At 40.3% G+C, this 21465-nt stretch overlaps 2 protein-coding genes across 3 annotated transcripts in view; both read right to left on the reverse strand.

Moving 5' to 3' along the window:
- TRPM6 (transient receptor potential cation channel subfamily M member 6) overlaps nt 1–10779 on the reverse strand; it is a 115833-nt gene extending 105054 nt beyond the window's left edge. The window contains exon 1 of the mRNA XM_019555265.1: nt 9683–10779. Within this exon, the coding sequence (XP_019410810.1) occupies nt 9683–9697 (15 nt within the window). The 5' untranslated portion in view covers nt 9698–10779. The remainder of the gene's footprint in view (nt 1–9682) is intronic.
- A 5535-nt stretch (nt 10780–16314) lies between these two features.
- Nucleotides 16315–21465, reverse strand: part of CARNMT1 (carnosine N-methyltransferase 1) — a 40692-nt gene continuing 35541 nt past the window's right edge. For both annotated transcript variants that reach the window (XM_019555086.1, XM_019555085.1), the window contains exon 8: nt 16315–17545. In XM_019555086.1, coding sequence (XP_019410631.1) covers nt 17387–17545 — 159 coding nt within the window. In that variant the 3' untranslated portion in view covers nt 16315–17386. The remainder of the gene's footprint in view (nt 17546–21465) is intronic.

Here is a 21465-nt window from a genome sequence, read left to right on the forward strand (position 1 = left end):
TATATTATAATACAATATATAATATATATATAATGAAATATACTATAATATTTATTTATCTATATTAGTGGTGTTTCATTTTAATCATGGAAATGTGTGGGTTTTGCATTACTTTTTTTAAATCCGAAAATCAGGGATTTTTTTAAATCTAAGAAAACCAGGATCCCTGGTGAGCAGAGAGTCAGAATTTCCAGAGAACAAGGAAGCTTGTAGATGGAGAGGGACTTTAGGGGAAGCCTAAACCTTATATTTGTAGAGAATAAATGAGGAAAAGATGCAGAGGAGAAGGTTGCAGGGTTGCTCCAGATGTTTGATGAGTGACATGTGGAACAGGCAACGCCATTAGTTTGCCAATGGAAGACAAAAAAAGGGATCTCTGGAGAAAATGGGTATGGGGGTTTCTATGCTTTCCCTGTAACAGGGCTCATTCATTTCTCCCCCCATAATTTTGAGTTTTCAATTACATTTACATGCCGAGCAAGCTTTAAAAAGACAGGAAACTAAGAAAGGGAGCAGAAATGGCTCCATCTTCCAATGTCCCATGTCCTCTATGGGACTGGCAAAGGCACATAAAACAATAAACCTTGTAGACAGAGCTGTTAGCAAGGCCTGGAGTGGTTGTTGCCCAACACTTTCCATTTATAACTCTGCTTTCAGTTGCTTGTACCTTTGCTGAGCTTTAACCATTCAGCCGAAATTTTCCATGACAGGTGTCTTGCCTCAGGCTGAGTGTGTGTGTGTGCGCACATGTGCACGTGTGTGTGTGTGTGTATGTTTCAGAAAATATGGTTCATCTGTTTCTGAGAACTAAAGTAGGGCTAGGCCATGTTACAAAACATACAGCCATTCTCCACTGAGAAATTTGAGAGAGAGGGAGTGGTTCAGAAAATATGGTTCTGCAGCTTCTGAGAACTAAATTAGGGCTAGCCCATGTTTAAAAAAAAAAGTGTACAACCATTCTCTCCCCACGGAGAAATTTTAGTGCCCTGATGGCTTGGACCAAAGGTTGAAATCTGAGCCCCTGGTATACTTGAGTTATTACAGTCTTGACACAAGTGTATACTATGATTTACACACGATCCTTGCGCTAGTCAGTGCACAGGACAGAGTTGTTCTAGGAATGAATTAGGAGTGCATAGTAAAGGAGCCAGTTGCTTCATTTCCTGCAGATGCCATAGGGTGGGTAGTGAATGAGGCAGCCAGCTGCAAAGAGAAACAGTATAGTCTCATGGTTACAGCAATCGAACGGTTGCTTGCAGAACTAGTCACTCTGCCATGTAGTTCCTGTAGGACACTGCAGCCCAAATTTTCACAAGTGGCCACTAATTGAATATACCTCATACTTGGGTGCCTCATCTGAAACCCTGGAGCATGATTTGTAAGAGAGCTGATTGCTCACAACTGTCACCAAAGCCAATGCACATTGTGTTTGGAAGACAAAAGTACTATACGATGCTAAGTACATTGAAAAAAATCACATCTTAGGCATCTCAAAGTTAGTGGATACTTTGGGTTTTAAGCATTCTGTGCCTTAGCTCTGCCTCTAATATGAAAACAACATTGGGGGTTGTGAAGATAAATGAATATTTGTGAATACTATACAGATTATGTTAAACAACAAGCAAAAATGATTCCTTCTGACTTCAGAATAGTGTTTGAATAGCATGCATCGAGAGTGTGATGGTCCACAAAGTTGAAAAAAGATAAGAAAAAATATTGAACTAGTTTGAAGAGAGCACCATCAGTTGTGTGCATCAAATGAGATGAGAATCCAGCAGAAAAAATAGAGTGCGAACCCATTTTTAATTATTAATCATTAATATGATACATAACATATGTAAGAGACCAATTTAGGGTTGCACAGCACCACCTTTCCTTGGCATAAGCTAATTTCTGACCATTTGACTTTGCAATCTTAATTATGATCTTCTGTCTACTTTCCTAGGTTTTTAAGAAAGCAAACTAAAAATACAGATTCAATTTTATGGACCGCACATGATTTATTGGGAAGACTAGACCTCTTAAATACACTGCACACAGCTTTGCCACTTGACCAACTGGAGCTACAATAGTAGTTGATTGTCATGCTCTCTGTGGACTGTCACTAATGGGTAACTGTTATTTTTCAATTTTTCCCAGTCTTCACCTGTTTTCTGACGTCTCTTCTAATATGCCTCGGTCCCAAATCATCTTGGCTCTTTTTTTTGATCAACTTTTATCTCAGTATCACAGCCCCATTGGGCATCTTTACACATACTCTCTGAGCCTCTCTAATTAAATCGCTCCCAGCATCACGTCTGTTCAGTGTCCCACACTTCAAAATGGCCGTAGGGGTGCTTTAACAAGCTTTAGTTAAAGTGCCCCTACTGCCATTTTGAAGCATGGATGCTAAATAGACATGATGCAGAGCCAAGAGGCTCAATTAACTGAGTCTGTTCCCACCACATGCTAATTATCACACCTTGGAGGAGACCTCCAGCACATGTATGGGTGCCCATTGTCCTTCTCTAACTTGTTCCAGTCTCCAGCTCTGAAGACTCTTTCTCCCATTCCCACTCCCTTCACCCCAGCCAATCCCAGTTCCTCCCCTGCCAGTTCCTTGCCCAGTTTCTTTCCCTCCACCAACTCCAGGTGGCCCTTAGCCAATTTTTTCATTCCCGGTAACTCCCAGTCTCCCTCTTCAAGATCTTTGTCCAATCTCTCTGTACCCCACTTCTGTATTCCCATGTCACCACATTTCCCTAGTCTCTTTGACAGACAGATCCAAGTCCTCCTTCCTTACCTACTCCTCAGTTTTTGTTTCCTTTTCTCCCTTCCCACAGGCACCCAGTCTGTTTTAATTCTGGTCTTAAATCTAATCTTTTTTCTCTGGTCTTAAATCTAATCCTAACCAATGCCCATGCACCTACTAGCTCCAAGTCTCCCACCCCCTTATTTTGCTCCTGCTTCCAAACCAGTCCTTTGCTTGCCCAAACAATGCCAAATCTTCTCGGCACTCTCAGTGTCCTTCCTGGTCCCAATCCACTCACATATCTCCACAGGTGCCTCTTGTCCCTTCCACTTTTAGGTCAAACAGATTTCTTCTTCATCTTGCCTTTCCTCAGGAGTATTGAAAGTAGAAGGTTCATGCTTTCTGTCTAGGTATCTTTACCTAGGAGTGGATAGAGGGGTAAGGGGGGAGGGAGTTGCACTCACCTTTGATTCTTGATCCACCCAAAGGTGAAAACCAACTACCTGGAAGGGGCAGCAGCATTTCTACTCAGGCAGCAATGATGGAATCAATGGACTTTATGGCCCTGATTCATCTACCTGATTCCTTCTAAACTCTTCATTCCACAGGCATTAACAACCCTCTCTCCTTTGAAATGGTCCTTTTAAAAGGTCTTGATGTTCAGTGAACCAAACTATCCTTTCTTCTTCACTTCTGCTGTCTGCTGGCTACACCTAGTAAGGTAGGACATTTTTACATGTGCTCCCTGACATGGCACAGGGTGCTCTAATTACTGAGCCGCGCTAATTAAAAGCGCCAGCGCGTCATGTATATCAGCATCACCATGCGTCCCCACACTGAAAAAAAAGGTGGCAAGGTGCTTTGAACTAAAGCTCATTGGATGCATTTTATTTCAAAGTGCACCGCCACCATTTTGTCAGTGCGGAAACAGTGATACACGTGATGCACAGGGCTGCCGGATTAAGTCCATTTCCATGCTCCAGCAGACTCAACTAATCGAGTCTGCTCTGACATGCTGGATTTCCAGCAGGCTCTGCGGACATATGTAGGAGCACGTAGCTCCTATTTCACAAGCCTGCAGGCTGTTTTTAATTCTAGTTTAAAACATTAACTCAGGTGTGGAAATAACATCCAGTAAAGCTCTGCATGCAGTCAAGATGCTTAAGGAGGCTAGATTTTGATTTATGAATCTGAAAGATGTCCATTTAATTCCAATGACCACAGGACTAATAAACAATATCTTTAATTATTTTTTTGCCTAGTTTGTCATGGGTTTTTTATACACAATATATGATATAGCAAATTAATTCACATGTACACTTGTTTTTGCTTTGATCTTAAACTAGCTCTAGGCTACTAGCTTATTACTAAAGCTTATAGTTTCTTTTTTAATTTGATAAAAATACGCATTGTGTGCACCACACCATCTACATGCCTGTTTTCAAAATCCCAGATCCACCCACGTCTGTCCTTCACAAGCCCACAGTAGCTCAGACCTGCAGCATCATGGAAGAATCTTTTCAAACCTGGGTACTCTAAGCATCCTTGCCAAGCATGTGCAAACTGAGATTTTTTCAAAGGCTTTCAAAATGCCAAGTTTGGAAAACCCTCAGGGGGACAGGAAAAGTCACATCTCAGATATAAAGGGCCACCCTGTTAAATTTTAAGTCCTCAATCCTAAGAAGAGGGCCCTATAAGCTTCTTAAAGAAAAGCTTGCCAACATTTTTACCAGGTGCCAAACAACATTGTTTTCTACAACCTCGTTCTAGAACCAGCTTGGCTGAAGTTTTCTGTAAAAGAAAAATATTGGTGGAAAAAAAGAAAAAAGAAGCTTGACAGCACAAAGAAATTTCTATCAGAAACTTAAATCTTGACAAACCAGGATCTTGCACTAAGTACTGTCAGAAAACCTTTAATAAACATTTTTAGCACTTTACCTACAGCACAGCCCCAGGCCCTTCAATGGTCTGTGCACAGGTGTATCTCTGCACCTATACGGTGCCTCATAGATTTCAGTGGCGTTCTGACCCAGTAGACCAGTGATTCTCAACCAGGGTGCTGTGGCACTCTGTGGTACCTTGAGAGCCTTTCAGGAGTATTGCAGTGCCATACAGTGTTAGCACTGTGCAAACATGCTTCACAAAAATTGAACATAGAAATCCAGTGTTAAAAACATTCTCACGTGCTGTTGTCTTTCTGAGTTATTTGCAAGAGAAAAAATTGCTCTATTATTTTTCAGTAGTTAAAAATCAAGTGAAAACTAAGAGCTGGTATTTTCTGAGGGGTGCCTGGAGTCTAATGAGGGTGAGCCTTGAGTCTAAAAAGGTTGAGAACCAGAGGCAGACATTTGCCTGTGTTCACCTGAATAAAGACTAACAGAGTATCTTAATACCATTTAGCATGTTCACAGAACCAAGTTTTTTACACCTTATTCCAGGCTTTGTCTTTCTTTCCCAAGTCATGACAGATCTTTACTCCTTCCCTGATATTGCTGATACTAGACCCAGCATGTATTATCTGATGTAGCACAAAAATAATAAAAATAGTACATATTTGGTGAAAACACACATGTTAAATGCATCAAGCTCTCCTATATCTGACAGATGGATTTTCTTACTTACTCGGTAGGTCAAACCACTTACGTTAACAGTTTACCCCTTTACCACATTATGCGTGTGTCTGAACTACTATCCTCATAGAAAAATCAATCCTAGTTCAGTAAGACTCACCTTCTGATCAGGGAGGGGTTTTTTTAACCATCCTTTAATTTTGGCTTTTCATTCCAGTTTCATTTCCTATCTTTAAGTTACTATTTCTTACTACAAAGCATGGTAACAGGAGTGGATGAACTGGGTCAGAGTTTTTCTGAAGCCAATTAAAATTGTTTTCATAGTAGCCATTTCCCAGCTTATAATTCTCTACCTGAGCACTGTCTTCATTTGACCACAATTAGGATATCATACAAGAAGTATCTTCTGTATTTTCTCAATATAAAAAGATTTATAAGCAGCCAATGCACTTTTCCAGCTTTATGGCTTTTAGATTTTCTCTACATGATTAAGATGACTATAGGAAGCCTAATACTTGTTCGTTTCCTTACAACATCCAAAAATAAAATCCACCCCAACCTGATGAATCCTGTATGATATTTAAGAAACTTACAAGCATAGTTAACCGACTGGCAAGATCTAGAGGAATGTACATATTTATGCAGAGCGAAGACCTCTCTGACATGCATGCAAAACAGCTCCAAAGGGATTTTTTCTAGCACATTTCTTAGTTTCATCTTTTCAATACATAAGCTTGTGAAATGAGATTTTATAAGTCTCCATATTTAATAATTACCTTCCCCTTAGTACTTCATCAAGTTCTCAAAAATAAGGGTTGAAGCAGTAAAGAGAATGAGGAATTAAATACTTATTGGTAAGTATTACTTATACAGTTCCTTTCTCCATCTTGACAACTGTGACCCTTACTATCATTTATAATTATGATTGTTTCTATGCTATAATTTTCTTGTAGAACTATGGGAGTCCCATGAATCAAGTCTATATGAGAGCCTGGTCTACAGTGTGAAGTTCATATACTGTCTGAAGTTCATATTGCTGGCAGTGAAAGTAGAGTTGGAAGGGAGTTAAAAGAGATCATATGAATACATTTGATGTCGGAATATTCTTATAGCCACTGTTTTATTGATGCTGTGAGAAGGCAATATAACGAAGGGAAAGCTATTAAAGTATAAGTGATTCATGCACAAAGCCTTAAAGAAATTTTCATTTGCCATGCACATTTCTTGTGCTGCTATGGAAATGTATAACCTGCCCTACAGTTTTTCTTCCTTCAACAAGCAATTTATAGGAGTGACTTGAAGATAGTTGCATTCATTAACAGTTCTACATGTGTGAAAGGTACAGTATGTTCTTTAAAGGGTGGGATTGACCCATTCTCAGGAAGTGCCATTTCTCTAATTTCCCTTACCTAGATTGCTTTGGAGTTTAATTTGGAAAATTAGAAGTACACTGGGTGCATCTACATGTGCACTTAGTGTGATGCAATAAATAAGATAAATCTAGAGATTTGGAACAGAAATCCATAGTGTCAACAAAATTTTTACCTATTGTCGCCTAAGTTCTTTGCTACAGAATAATCGCTCAGTACTTTGTCCATAATCAAAAAGTGAGTAAAAGGTAAGAGCTGACAGTTTCCAAGGAGTTTCTTGAGTCTAACAAGAAGTGTCTGAATCTAAAAAGATTGAGAACCACTGAAATGACGGCTGGTTTTCCTTTCTAGTTTTGACAGACTGGTAAATAACATGCATTTGAATTGCTGCATTTTGGGAGGACTGTCCAGGGTGACCTGGTAACCTTGGGTCTGATTTGCATAGGAACTAGATCTTACAATCTTGCCCCCTCCTCCTCCCAGGTTTCAAAAGTGAATGATTTGCAGATGGGGTGTTTTCCCAGGCTGTGGATTTTTTCTGAGCCATAGAAGAATTTTGGTAGTCCATTAATAGCTGGTATAGCACAGTTAAACCAGGAGAAATACTTGAATCCAGTAATCTCAGAGGCAAGTCAGGGCCAAGGAAGTCTCTCTCTCTCTCTTTTATCTCATTTACTTAGTTGCCAATGGTAAAAAAAGGACTAACTAATTAAAAAACTAAAAGGTACTTATCAAGTTATCTTGCTACTTATAGCTCATATAATACAATGCAGGTTAAATTTTATTCTCTGCTGTGCAAATAGTGCTCCTACTTGTGAGTTAAAAGGAAGTTACACACTTGAATATGAGGGACAAATTTGATCGTGTATGTGGACAAAGATACCACAGATCTCTAGTGATATTTAGATATTTTGAGTCTCAAAGACTAACTGAGCAGGGTAGCCATGTTAGCCTCAAGTCAGGCAGATAAGGAAGAGCAGGGTGGCACCTTGGAGACTAACTGGTTAAGAGAGGCATGAGCTTTTGTAGGTGATAGCTTATTTCATCAGATGCTATGAATGGAGTAGTAGAAAGTAGAGGTCATTTCGATCTACCAACTAAAAAGCTGTGTTTGAAAATGAGTAGCTTAAGTCTTCCAGTCATTAACACCAAGTATAGATAGACTTAGACATTAAAAATATATATATTTTAAATATAAGATATATAAATATAAAATTAAGCTCATGGAATCCAGGTCTCTAAGAAAAAGGGATGCCCTGAAATGCCGATACAGGGAACTCTCTTACCTTACACCAAAAAAAGAACAAAGTGGTTGAACTCTTCCCCTAACGTTGTTACTATAGGATTATTTGGACACTCAGCTCTCATGTGTATTCCTAATGGACACTGCTGACTAGAACTTCAAACCTAAACGCACAGGGCCCAAAAACGTGTGGAGTGGAATATACATATACCCTAGTTAAGACAACAAAGCAACTTTACTTACATCCTACAATCATGCCATCCAGTGGTGCTTAAGGCACTTTGGGATCTGCAGTTACAAGATTAAACTGATTTTTTACAGGACGCTACTACTTTTTCATTATTTTTCCTTTCATGTTATCACTATAGAGTCTGAGTGTAAGTGAAGTATTTGGCTCAATATGGAATGTGTTGGATGCTTCTGATTGAGAATTTTGAAAACAAGGGAAGTGGCAAAATGTTTTTCTTCAGTACTTGCAGGCTCCAGAAACAGCATGTTATCCATATGGAAGTAAAGTAGAGCTGAAGTATGCTGTGCCAGCATTGCATGATGGAGGATTTTTCCATCATTCATAACACTTAGTAGTGAAAAAAAGACATTAATAATGCCATTGTGTATGTAGTAGCAAGATTCTGTCATATTGCCCAATCAAAAGCCACTGATTTATAATGGACAGTCATGCAGCTGTGTGGAATTTAGGTTACATCTGTTGTATATCAAAATAATACGCACAGCACATATTATAATAAGAAACATAATTATTCTTTGTGACATTTCAAGACAAAGATATGAAAAAAGTGATAAACTACATAATCTGGGTGGGGGTTAAAAGATCAAAAAGAAAATCTATATTTTATAATCTCATGCTAGAGAAACAGAGAATTTACATTTAGAGCCGAATTTATGAGGTTAATTTGTATAGGTTCCAATTTAGTTGGAAGAATATTTGGCATTGCTTTATCAAGGACATTCAAATATAATTACATGCATAATCAAATATTGTCTGAAAATGGCTTTACAAGTGAAAACAGGATAGGATTCTAACTTTTTCCTTACATACATTAGGCTGAACTGACTAAATACTACATCTTTTAAAAAATTATCTTGCATATCCTGTTAATTCTCAAACAGTTTTAATTTCCATCGTATTCCAATCTAATGCCTAAAAACACCTTTTTTCATAAAACAAAACTGAATAAAGAGAAAGTGCTTAACCTGTCCATGTTCCTACCTTCACCAGTTAACTGCCTGTTCAGTAAAATGCCAAGGATAGCTATTTCATTATGAAATAATATGACTATCAAAATGTTTTCAGAAGCTAGAAATAAACACCAGCATTAAGAAACAGTTCTTACTTCAACAGGAAAATAGTTTTTACTCTGGAGCAAGTTACAAAATATTATTTTTATCATTTTAATTTAGGAAGAATGAGTTTAAGCATATTTGTTCTGTTATTTCTGGATATAATTCAATTTAAAAAGGGTTAACAGGTATGTGAGTTAAACGCTAGAAAGAATATTAGTGATTAAAAACTATATTACTTATTATGTTGAAATCAAACCCATAAAAATAAACATTTCAAATATATGACAATTTTAATTAGCAAGCATATTTACATTACTAGCTACTGAAAAAGATATTTATAAAGTTATGCTGTAAGAATCAGAAATGTACTCATACAATTCACATGCATTTAGTAATACCCATATACAAAAGTTTAACAATGTCACTAGTAGGAACCTACATTTTTCTAAGTTAGCATACTTACTGTCTTTATCTCCATGACTAAAGAATAAACTTCATGTAGACTTCAACCATTAAATTTTAGTCCGCAGTTTCCATCCACTACACAATCGGATAAAGCTTGCTTTGCAGTTGCAACTAATGGAAACAGTGCAAAGAAACAATGACTGCAAACTTCCATGTGCTTAAACTGAAAATCTTTGATGGCAAGAAACGGACTGAAAACTCAGAAAAAATATTTCTTCAGTAATTCAATAGAAGACCTTATATACCACCTTGTATTCAAGAACTTGTAACTTGATCTGGCTTCATTTATATATTACAGTAAGGAAATGATTAACATTCATGATGTCACCTGCCTGAATTTTCACCAGCAGTTCAGGATAGAAGCATTCTAATGAAGATTTTTTTTTCCAGTTTCACAGTACTTAACTGTGTATATGCATTGCCACCTACAGTGTCACGGTTATAACTGTATGTTCTGAAATAAGCCCAACCAAATAGTTTCTTCTAAAAGTTAGCATCAGGTATGGAATGTAAGAATTGTTATACCAGATTAGTGGCCCATCTAGTCCAATATGTCACTAACTGTAGCCTGTTCCATTTCGTGCAGGGAGATATGCAAAAATCCCCCAGATGAACCGTTATGAATTAACTGTTCAGAGTGAAGAATGCCATCCTAAAACTGGGGGTAACTGGCTTATACTTGCAAGGTTTATGACATCATTATTTTTTTTATACTAACGCAACAATGGATTTTCCAATTTTCCGTATAAATGCCTGTCTATTTTTTGATGTTTGCTGAACTCTTGATCTTATCATAAGACAACTGAGCAACAGAGGACTTAAGTGCCAAGTGACACAGATAAGCACTTTGATAAGATCAATACTGAGTCACAAAACAAACATTGTACCAGAACAATTGGGTATTTATATCCTGAGTAAAACTCCGTGATCTAATGCACCTATAACATTTTTCTGACTTCCGCGGACAGAATTACCGTCTTTCAAAGCTAATAGAGAGTTTAAAAAAAAAATCACAAAACCAAACTTTGCAACCAGAAGCCACATTTCTACTAAGGATTTTTGCTGGCCAGATTGTGGTAGCAGAAGCCCCATAATATAGGAAGCTTTTCTAACATGGACATATATATAGTTTACAATGGGGTAAAAAGTAGGCAGACCTTAGTTTTTCACCTGTTCCCTGCTAGTTGCCTGTATGCATGTTTTTGCCCTCTGGTAAGTGGAAACTAAATGGCAGTACTTTGGATCTCTTTCCCTGAGGGTTATGTTACCCTCATAATAAGTGGAAACTAAATCACAGTACATGAATACACCTTGGTAGTTACCAAAGGAAAACCCTGCCCTCTTTTACCCCCTGGCAAATTGTAAGTCTATAGCTTGCTTTGCTATGTCAAGACCAGGACTAGCACTGAAAAGTGCATTAAGGTTCTACACATTGACTTATACCTCCATTATTACACTGTCTCTCAAGGTCAGGATTATATTCCTTTAATATGAAGATGTAGACTGCCATCTCCCCATTTTTTTTTTTGCAAGTTAGCCCTACTGTTCCACTTTGCCAAGACTGGTCACTAGCTTCAGCACCTGTTCTTCACTATAGACTCAACTGCATATGAATCTATGCAACTATCAGGGAGCCTTTCCTATACAGGGCAGCATTTTTAGTAAACCACAATACAGTATGTTAGTTTGTATGTTAGAATTGAACAGCAAAGGCATGCACATCTAGCAGCATTCTCCGCCCGATAACTCCATTTATGGTATTCCATTAGGCAGCCAATTCTTATTTGTGTCCAGAAACCTGTTTTTGTTTCAAAACAGAGTCACATATTTTTTATGTATTCAGCCCCCCTTGCTTGTTTAAAAGTTGATGTCAGGTCATTAATCTTCTATATTCTCTCCAGAATAATGTGATTTGCATGTTGACAAGCCTTTATAAATTAATACCAATTGAAACTTGCTTGTATCTATCTCATTCTAGATAAGTTAACTCTGCTATCCTAGGAGGTCACACTGCAACAAAAAGTGGGTAAACTGAGTCACATGCACTTGCCATAAAAATATTGGAGAAATTTCCCAAACTTTCCACAAAACATTAAATATCAAGTAGGTACCAAGCAAAATAGATAAAAACAGTGCATGAGACCTAGGTCTTCATAAATATGCAACCCAGGTGCAGGCAATTATTTTGGGTGGAGGGTTGCTTACCAAGTTTTGGCAAGCTGTCAAGGGCCGCATGGGTAGTCCCGCCCCTTGACAGGTGCCCTGCCCCTTGGTTACCATCTTGTGACTGGAAGTCCTGCACCCTAAACCCTGACCTTTGCTCCCAGAAGTTCCTCCCCTCATCCCCAGAAAAGCAAGGGGTTTTGCCATCTCGGAACCAGAAAAGTACAAAATTGTATTTTAAAATGTAAACATCTAAAACATCAATTTGATTTCAAAAAATATTGTTGTCCTGGTTTACATGCGTTTGTGTACTGTACATACAGCTGATTGTATATAATAGTTTAAAATGAAGTCTTACTCATATATTGGAGTATAGGTTGGGGGGGCTGTAGGTGTGTGAGTATGTGGGGGAGAGTGTGAGTGTGGGTGTGTCTGTGAGGTGAGGGAGCATGTGGGGCTGTGTGTGGGTATGTGGGTTGTGGATGGCTATGGGCTTTGTGTATGGGGGAGAGTGGCTGGGGGTGTGTGAGGGCCTGTGTGCATGGCAGTGCAAGGGGTGGGGGTGGATGCATGTGTATGGTGGGGTGTGTGTGTGGGCCCCTGCTCCCACGGTCTGGTGATGCAGCCAGGAGCTACGTGGTGCTGGATGAGCGGAAGGAAGCAGGGAAATGGCTGGGGCTGGGGTGGGACTTGGCTGCTGCATCCTGCTGCTGGCTTCTCCTAGGTCTTACTGCCCCTGACTCCTGTCATCTGTGACAAATAGCCAGGAACAGATAAACATTAATTTTCTAAATTTTCTAGGGGCCCTGCAGGCAGGATAGAATGGCCTAGCAGGCTGGATTTGGCCCACAGGCCATATTTTGCCTGCCCCTGATGTAACCACTATAATCTGATTAAAAAACTGGGTATCTAAGGAACATTTGTGGGGTTGAGAGAAAAGCACCAATTAGCCAAATTAGCACAACTCCTGGTCTACAGAGAAACATTAAAGAATTGCCTTGTATTCTAGTCTATTACAAAACTCTTTAGACTGAGTATAGTTCTGTAAATTCTATATTAAATACCAGAAGACTGCTAAAGAAGAATCCCTACAGAGAAGATATTTGGGATCAAATAAGATGCCAGTGATAGCACTTCACTTTTATGCGCAATGAAAATGTTCAATTTCAATCTCCTGTCCAGTTTAATTCTTTGATATATCTCATATTTCAGGAACAACTGATGGTATTTAACACTGAAAAATGCAAGGTTCTCCACCTTGGGAGCAAAAACCTGCAGCATCCTTATAGGCTTGGCAGTGCTACACTGGCTAGCACTATGGAAGAAAGAGACGTGGGGGTCATCATTGACCACAAGATGAATATGAGCCTGCAATGTTATGCTGTGGCTAGTAAAGCAACCAAAACACTGGCTTGCATCCATAGATGCTTCTCAAGCTAATCCCGGGACATCATTCTCCCCTTGTACTCGGCCTTGGTGAGCCCGCAGCTGGAGCACTGTGTCCAGTTTTGGGCTCCACAATTCAAAAAGGATGTGGAAAAGCTTGAGAGAGTCCAGAGAAGAGCCACGTGCATGATCAGAGGTCACAAAAACAGACCTTATGATGACAGGCTGAGAGCCATGGGACTCTTTAGCCTGGAAAAGTGCAGGCTCAGGGGTGATCTGATGGCCACCTATAAGTTTATCAGAGGCAACCACCAGTATCTGGGGGAACGTTTGTTCACCAGAGCACCCCAAGGGATGATAAAGTTGAAGGGTTATAAACTACTACAAGACCATTTCAGGCTAGACATAAGGAAGAATTTCTTTACTGTCCAAGCCCCCAAGGTCTGGAACAGCCTGCCATCGGAGATGGTTCAAGCAGCTATATTGAACACCTTCAAGATTAAATTGGATGCTTATCTTGCTGAGATCCTATGATCCCAGCTGACTTCCTGCCCTTGGGGCAGGTGGCTGAACTCGATGATATTCCGAAGTCCCTTCCAGCCCTAATGTCTATGAAATCTATGAAATAGTTATCTGCAATTTTAAAGGCAACTTATAACTTTTTAAAGTATTGTATATAGTGAATATCTTATTCAGTCTACTAAGTAGCTGAAGTATTAACACACCTTTAGTGAAAGTTTCTGTTTTTCATGTTTAAAAACTCACCTGAAGTCTCATCAGCTAAAATATAGTAAATTAAATCTTGTTTGTGGTAATATGCTAGTTGTTGAGTCCTCCTGGCAGTTCATTGTGGTTTTAGAACATTTTTCCCATTTAAAACTACTTCTTTTCTCCCTCATCATCATGTAAAGGGCCAACAAAGGTATATGGGGAAAAAGGAGCTGATAATATATACGAAGTGTGTTAATTATGTGAAGTAAATAAGAAAAAAAACCAAAATGCCTTTTCCAAAAATACTTGAAAATCCTAATTAAAAGAAATGGCACTAAAAAGCTGATATATTTTCCCAGACAAAAGGCTTATCTTTTCTTTTAAACTGACACTTTGCTTAAGTCCAACTTAGTGTTCCTTTTCTAAAAGCAGTAATATGTGGGCAAAAATCAAAGACAAGACTCTACAAGTGGGTTTGACAGTATACTGACAGTGGCTTATAGCTATAGTCACACCTTCAGAAAGGAGGAACATATATACAGTAAAATGAAGTGTATTTTGCCACATGTAAGTGAAGCTTGTTTGTATAAAAAAACCCCACACATCTGACAAAATCCCATATTACTGGCCATTTCTGTTTAAGAAACCAAGATAAGGACCGCAGCAATGCAACAGATATTAAGGAAGTATAGAGTCCGGACAATCTTCATGTGGAGCTGGCTGAAGTCATTGCAGAACCCCTAACGAAACTCTTCCACAACTCATGCCTCTTCAAAGTCCCTGAGGACTGGAAGAGGGCCAAAGTTGTGCCCATCCACAAGAAGGGCAGGAGGAAGACTCGGGTAACTATAGGCCAAACAACCTAACTTCCCTAGGGAAAATCCTAGAAAAGTTCATCAAGGAGTGTACCTGCAATGTTGGCAGAAGGTAAAATTCTGAGTGACAGCTAGCACGACTTCGTTGCAGGCAGGTCTTGCCTTACCAACCTAATCCCCTTCTACGACGAGGTAACTTGCCACCTGGACACGAGATCAAGTTGACATTGTATACCTTGACTTCCAAAGGGCCTTTGAGCTCGTATTGCCTAATGTCCTCATGAGAAAAATCTTTAACTCCAATACAGTCAGGTGGGTGAGAAACTGGCTACAGAATAAAACCTAGAGAGGCATAGTGAATGGATCTGTACTATCCTGGTGAGAAGTGGACAAGTGTCCCACAGGGGTCAGTGCTCAGTGCAGTACTTTTCAACATCATTATTAAAGATTTGGATGTGGGGGTGAGGAGCTCACTGGCCAAGTTTGCAGACGACATTAAGTTATGGGGGAGCACGGTCATACTTTAAGATAGGCTGCAGATACAGGCAGACCTAGACAAGCTAGCAAACTGGGTGGATTGGAATCTGATGAAGTTCAATGTTGAGAAATGTAAAGTGCTCCAGCTTGGGACAAGCAATCTGTAACACACCTACAGGCTTGGCAGCACCAAACTGACTAGCACCACAAATGAAAGGGACCTGGGGGTAATAACAGACCACAGTATGAATATAAGCTGGCAGTGCGATGCTGTAGCCAGTAGGGCAAGTAGTACCCTGGCACACATCAATGTGATTCTTCTGCTCTACATGGCACTGATGAGACTGCAACTGGAGTACTGCATCGTTCTGGGCACCACACTTTAACAAGGATGTGGACAAGCTTGAGAGAGTCCAAAGAAGAGCCACTCGTATAATCAGTCTTAAAAGGCAAGCCATACGAGGAAAGACTGAGGGATCTGAGGCTCTTCACCGTGAAGAAAAGAAGGCTGAGTAGGGACTTGGTAGCAGCTTAGCGCCACACTAGGGGAGTACATCAAGGGCTCAGTGAGCAACTGTTCACCAGGGCACCTGAGGGGAAAACCAGGAGTAATGGCCAAACTCCTGGAAATCAATTCAGGCTCAACATTAGGAAAAACCTCTTCAAAGTCAGCGTGTGCAGACTGGAAAAAGCTCCCTCCAGAGGTGGTGCAATCACCTACCCTGGAAGTCTTCAAAAGGAGATTAGTCAGTCACCCAGCTAAGGTCACCTGACCTGTTATCTTTCCTACTTGGTACACGGAGCTGGACAGGATGCTCTTCCAAGGTCCCTTCCAGTCTATGAACAGTGGGGAACAAAGGGTTTTTTCATGGCTCTCCTCTCCTATAGGCATTTACCAACCTCCAAGCTTCAGAGTTTACAACTGCAGATTAAAATACAACTTTAAATATACTTGCAAGTGTTTACTAGACCATTAAACTCAAAATAAATATTCAAGCTTACAGTAACAGTAATACTCAAAAATTACAAAGTAGGAAAAACACTCTTATGACAAGAAAAGTTAGATTCTGCAAAAATATTCAAATATACACCAGAAGCTTTATTGTTCTTGAACAATTTTTAAAAGATTCACAAGAAAATTGGTCTAAGCAGATATGATACCAGAAACAGATGAAATATTCCAAGTTTCCACCATACTTAATTCACATCTGGCAGGAATGAAATCTAAGTTTATTTATATAATCCTGAATTTGAGCCAATGATTAAAGACAACATAAAATGAAAAAAATACATTCACAATAAAATTCAAATGAATTCATAGTTATGCATATGCAGAAATCTTTGCAGGACTGGGGCCTTAATCAGGTAAGCCTGGGACATGTGCCTGTTCATTGCATGATGCCTTAAATCACTACTTTTCTTGACAGCTTTGCACATTGGATTCAACACATATGATGTTTTAAAAACAACACTACAACGAATAGGAATAGCATTAACGTGAGTATGTAAAAAGTATAGCCAAAACAAAACACCAACTACTTCATGTTATTAAGAAGGAGAATGTGAGATGATTTGTAAAACAGTCTCAGCTCTCAGCAAAATTGAACATCCCACCACAGTGGTTTTCAGTTTGCATAGAAAGGGTTGTATCTGGGGTACAGTTTTTTGGGGGTCAACTATGAAAGCAAAACCAAAATGCATTAGAAAATACTATACATATTTCTTTTAAATAAATGCACAATAATAATTTTTAAAAAAATCTCACATCCATATACTGCAGCTGTATTGTTTCTACACAGGCCACCTAAAATGTTTTCCCATTTCTCTTCTACCTGCCAGCTGTTTATTTTGAAGTCCAGAGGAAAATTCTAATTTTTTTCAGATTTCTTTTAGTTCACGTCCATGTTTTCAAATATTTCTGCCAGCTCTGTAACTAGATGCATACATGTGTCACTCTAGCCAGTTTGCTTGCAAGTGTCCAGCAATGATCTTTCCTTCAATTTAAACACACTCATTCTTACTTTTGCAGACTGGCACAACAGTTTTCCTTTAAGGTCAGAAATTCATGCATTTTTCCTACACAGAAAAACATGAATCCAAACGAAACATGTCTTCTCCAAACAGATTTCTCACTGTGATTCTACATTTTCTCAGGTCTCCATTTCAGTCTCCATAATTTCAGGTCTGGAAGGGATTCTAGCCTTTGTTGCATTTTCACCAGTTACGTCTTGAATATCAGATAATTGAAGAGTAGGTAGCGGTGCTCTCCAGTACTGGAATGAATTATACTGAAAATATTCTTCTGCCAGCTTTGGAAAAAGAACACAACACAACATATTAAGGTATATCACTACTATAAAAAGTAAGAATAAGCCTTCTTGCAAAAGAAACTGGGCCAAATTGTTTTCAAGTAAAATCTATAACCCTAATCACTAATTAATGTAATGAAATATACTAAAAATACTGAACAATCCTAACCAAAAAAAAAAAAAAAAAAATCACACTCTGCTGTCAGTAGAATTATTTTATACTTTTATTGGGACCTAATGTATTAGATATGAAAACATATATAACAACCTACTTCTACTCACAGCAGCAAATACACTTGCTCTTGTAGTTTTTTGTAATTTATACAACATTGTAGATAACAAATCCTATTCTTGGCTCTCAAAAAGGTGCAAGTAAAAGACAGTTTCAAAATCTACAATCAGTGTTAAGATTCCTGGCTTAAGGAATGTTCAGGGCTGTTTCCATGATAAGCCATCACTCGTAAGAAAAAACAAGTCTTCTCCCAACGTAGAAAAGCATTTAGTGCACATCTATTTAAGAAACAGCAGTTACAGTAAAAGCAAAGTGCTAGAAAAGGCTTCCACTATTCTGTCTTTTCTCTTCTATAGCTATGAATACTTAAGTACAGAAAATATGTTGTACTCTTATTTAAATAAAAAGCTTTCTTACCAAATAAGTGCTATATGCTTGCTAGAATACTTACGAAGCCTAATACTTGATAAATACAAAGTGCAATACTCATTAAGTGCAAAGTACTATTAGCAGCCCTAAAATTCACTAGCTTGCCTCATTTTCATGGTTTCTACTAATCAAGTTTCCTCACTGCTATTAGAAGCCTTGAAAAAGACAGCAGTTAGCCAGGTTCAAGGCTCTTACTAAAAGCCTTGTGTAAATTACTGTTGCGAACCCAACTGTCATGTCAATATCAATGTTTCTACCAGGAGCCCTTCCACAGTTGCTTTCCCTTCCCCATTTCTAACTGTGGCACAATTACAATGTGGACCGTAAGGCTGAAAGACTGTGGTTCATGTGTTTAACCAATAGGTAGATAACTGGTATGTAAGTAAGATACTTATGCCCTTATCCCAAGAGCAATTAAGTGGAGCACATTACAATGAATTTTCTCTAATTTATAAAAAGGAAAGGAAAAGAAAAGAAAGAAAAATCAGTAAGACTGGTTTCACCTACAAACTTTTTTTTTTTTTTTTTTAAACCACCTCATGAATAGTATGCTTCCTTTCTATAGAAGTCTAAGTCACCTCTCGTGGAACATATAAAACATTTCATCATATACAAAAATTGTACCTTGAACGCAGTGTTTCTCAACTAGGGTGCCGGAGTGAGATAAACAGATACATTATTCAGATAAGCACGGGCTCAGACGTGTCCCTGCCTGGATGATTCCCCACCCCCACTCCTCAGCCCCTCTGCATGAAAGTAAGCCTTCTAATACATAGTTTTTCAAACCGGCTGCCACTTAATTCGAAGACGTTATGATCAGCGAGACATGCCTCAAATCCCAAAAGGTTGAGTACTACTACTTTAACTTGGTACTTTCTTCCCAAACTGGGGAATTAAAAGAATAACGACCACAATTGGAAGAGATTAATCATCTATGATTCTGCTTTACTCTTGGAAGTTTCACTACCTCTCCCACCATTTTTAACAGATTTTAAAATGAATACATTTCCTCCTATTTAAGTGCTATGATCATGTGCGGCGGGAGTTGGTTGTAGCTGTGTTGGTCTAAAGGCATAGGCTGTCAAAGTTTTGTGAGTAAATGTGATATCTTTTATGAGACCAGCTAAATAGTTGGAAAAATTGTTCTTTGCAAGCTTTTGGGTACAAACAGCCTTCTTCAGGCATAGGGAGAGTCTCCTGTTGTTTGTGTTCTCTTGGATGGCTTCTGCTCTTGCACAGAATAACTGTTCCAACTATTTAGTTGGTCTAATAAAAGATATCACATTTACCCAAATAACTTGGACCTTGAAACAACAAGCTCCCTCTGCTGGCTCTATAACAGAGATGCAAATGCAATGTTCAAATAACCACGCTAAGTAGTCATTTGGCTCGTCTGGATAATTTTATATATGCAATTCTTAAACAGGGTGCCAGCGCATGCTGGGGTGCTACAAGGTGTTAAGAGATAAGCAGGTGTAGAGGTAAATGCAGACTCTGGCTCATCCCTGCCTGGTCACAACCCTACTCCCACTGCTCAGCCTCTCTGCCAGGAGATAAACATTGTCATAAATAACTCTGGTTTTGGAATGGGATGCTGCTCAATTCACAGAAGTAATGGAGGGATGCCTTGAGTCTAAAAAGTTTAATACAGATATTTAATATTCAGCAAAGCCTGAAATTCAAATATGACTGTACCATGTTTTTCAGCTAAAACTGTTTTGACTACATTTATACCGCTACCACCTCTCACTATTTGGGTTGGGGGAAGGTGGCTACCAATGTCAGAGGGAGGGGAGGGAGACTGGTAAACACCACTTCACATGGCGGGGGAGAGAGAAAGGAAAGAAGGGAGAAGGAGAGGAGTGCAGAGGAGAGAACAGGAGAGGTTTCTGTGATGTGGTAATGCTGGGCAGCTCCTGGAGCTCTTAATCCCTAGAATGTTTACAAATTAACAACTTTAAGTGCCTTAAAGTACTTGTTATGTGGCTTAAAGATACGCCACTCCAGATCACATTCTCTGATCCTGGTCCAGGAAGGTGCAGCCATTCCCCACGAATGTGGCTTAAGTTGAAGGTGGGACTGCTTCAGACTTCTAGCACCAAGCCAACCAAAATTTGATCAAGATTTACGCAGCTCACAACCTAAGGTGTAACAAGACCCTCAGAGAGTAAGCAGCACCTGCCATAGGGAGGGTGAGAGCAGCAGGGGTTGGCAGCACAGCACCGGGCCCGAAAGGAACACCCTGCGCTGAGCTGCTTGCCCCTGCAGCCACAGGCTACACCTAGGTCACCTCAGGGGCCAGATCCAGCCCATGGGCCACAGCCTGAGGATCATGATTTTACTTGCCACCTAGCAGAAAAATATCCATGTTATGAGGGGAATGGGGATTAGCCATGAATTCTGCAGCAACCTTGGCATTACAAACTGGCCACCCCATGGGGGCAAGTTACTGGAGGACCCTTCTGTCCTGCCCGCAGGGAAATGGGAAGACTGCTTGGACGTGGCACATCTTGTGCGCCCTTCTTGCAGGAGCAGCTGACTCCGGCTGGCAGGAGGGGAGCTGGGGCCCTCCCGGCACCTGCCAACTCAGACTACATTCACCAGCTGCACCACAGCCAGCCAGCACCACCACCTTCCTCACTTCTCCTCCAGCTAATAAGTCACCTTATTTAAACAGAACAACCCCCAAGGGTGCAAATTATGGGGGAGCTGAGCCGCCCCCCAAGACGTAACAAACACAAGGGAGGGGTCTCCAAGCAGACTGTCCCTTCACTTAGGCGGGCTTAATCACTGAACTGGCTTAAGTTTTTTGTGCAGACCCAAGAATCACGTGTAATACAAACCCTGCCTTGCCCCCCTTCCCCAGACAGACCCGGGGGCCAGGCGAGTTCCACAGCGACCCTCACCCATCGGAGCAGGGGGCGGGGCCGCCATTCACCCGCCCTCACCGCGGAGGGATCCGCGCGACGCGGCCCAGTCCGACCCCGCCGTTACCTCCGCGGCCGCCCGCGCTCCCCCACGGCCGCCGCAGCCCTCCTGCAGCCGACAGGACCCCGCGTCTCCCTCGTGCTGCTGCTGTTGCTGCCGCCGCCGCCCCGCCACGCCGCCGGTGTCTCCCGGAGGCGCCTCATCCTCCCCCGCCGCCGCCTCCCGCTTCCGCTTGCTGGCGGGGGCCCGGGGCGCGGGCTCGGCGCGCGGGAGGCGGCGGGACACGAAGCGTTTGCAGGGCACGTGACACACTAACGGCTCCGCGCGGCGC

Source organism: Crocodylus porosus, unplaced genomic scaffold (assembly GCF_001723895.1).
Source record: "Crocodylus porosus isolate Cpor-Errol unplaced genomic scaffold, CroPor_comp1, whole genome shotgun sequence".
Classification (NCBI taxonomy): domain Eukaryota; kingdom Metazoa; phylum Chordata; order Crocodylia; family Crocodylidae; genus Crocodylus; species Crocodylus porosus.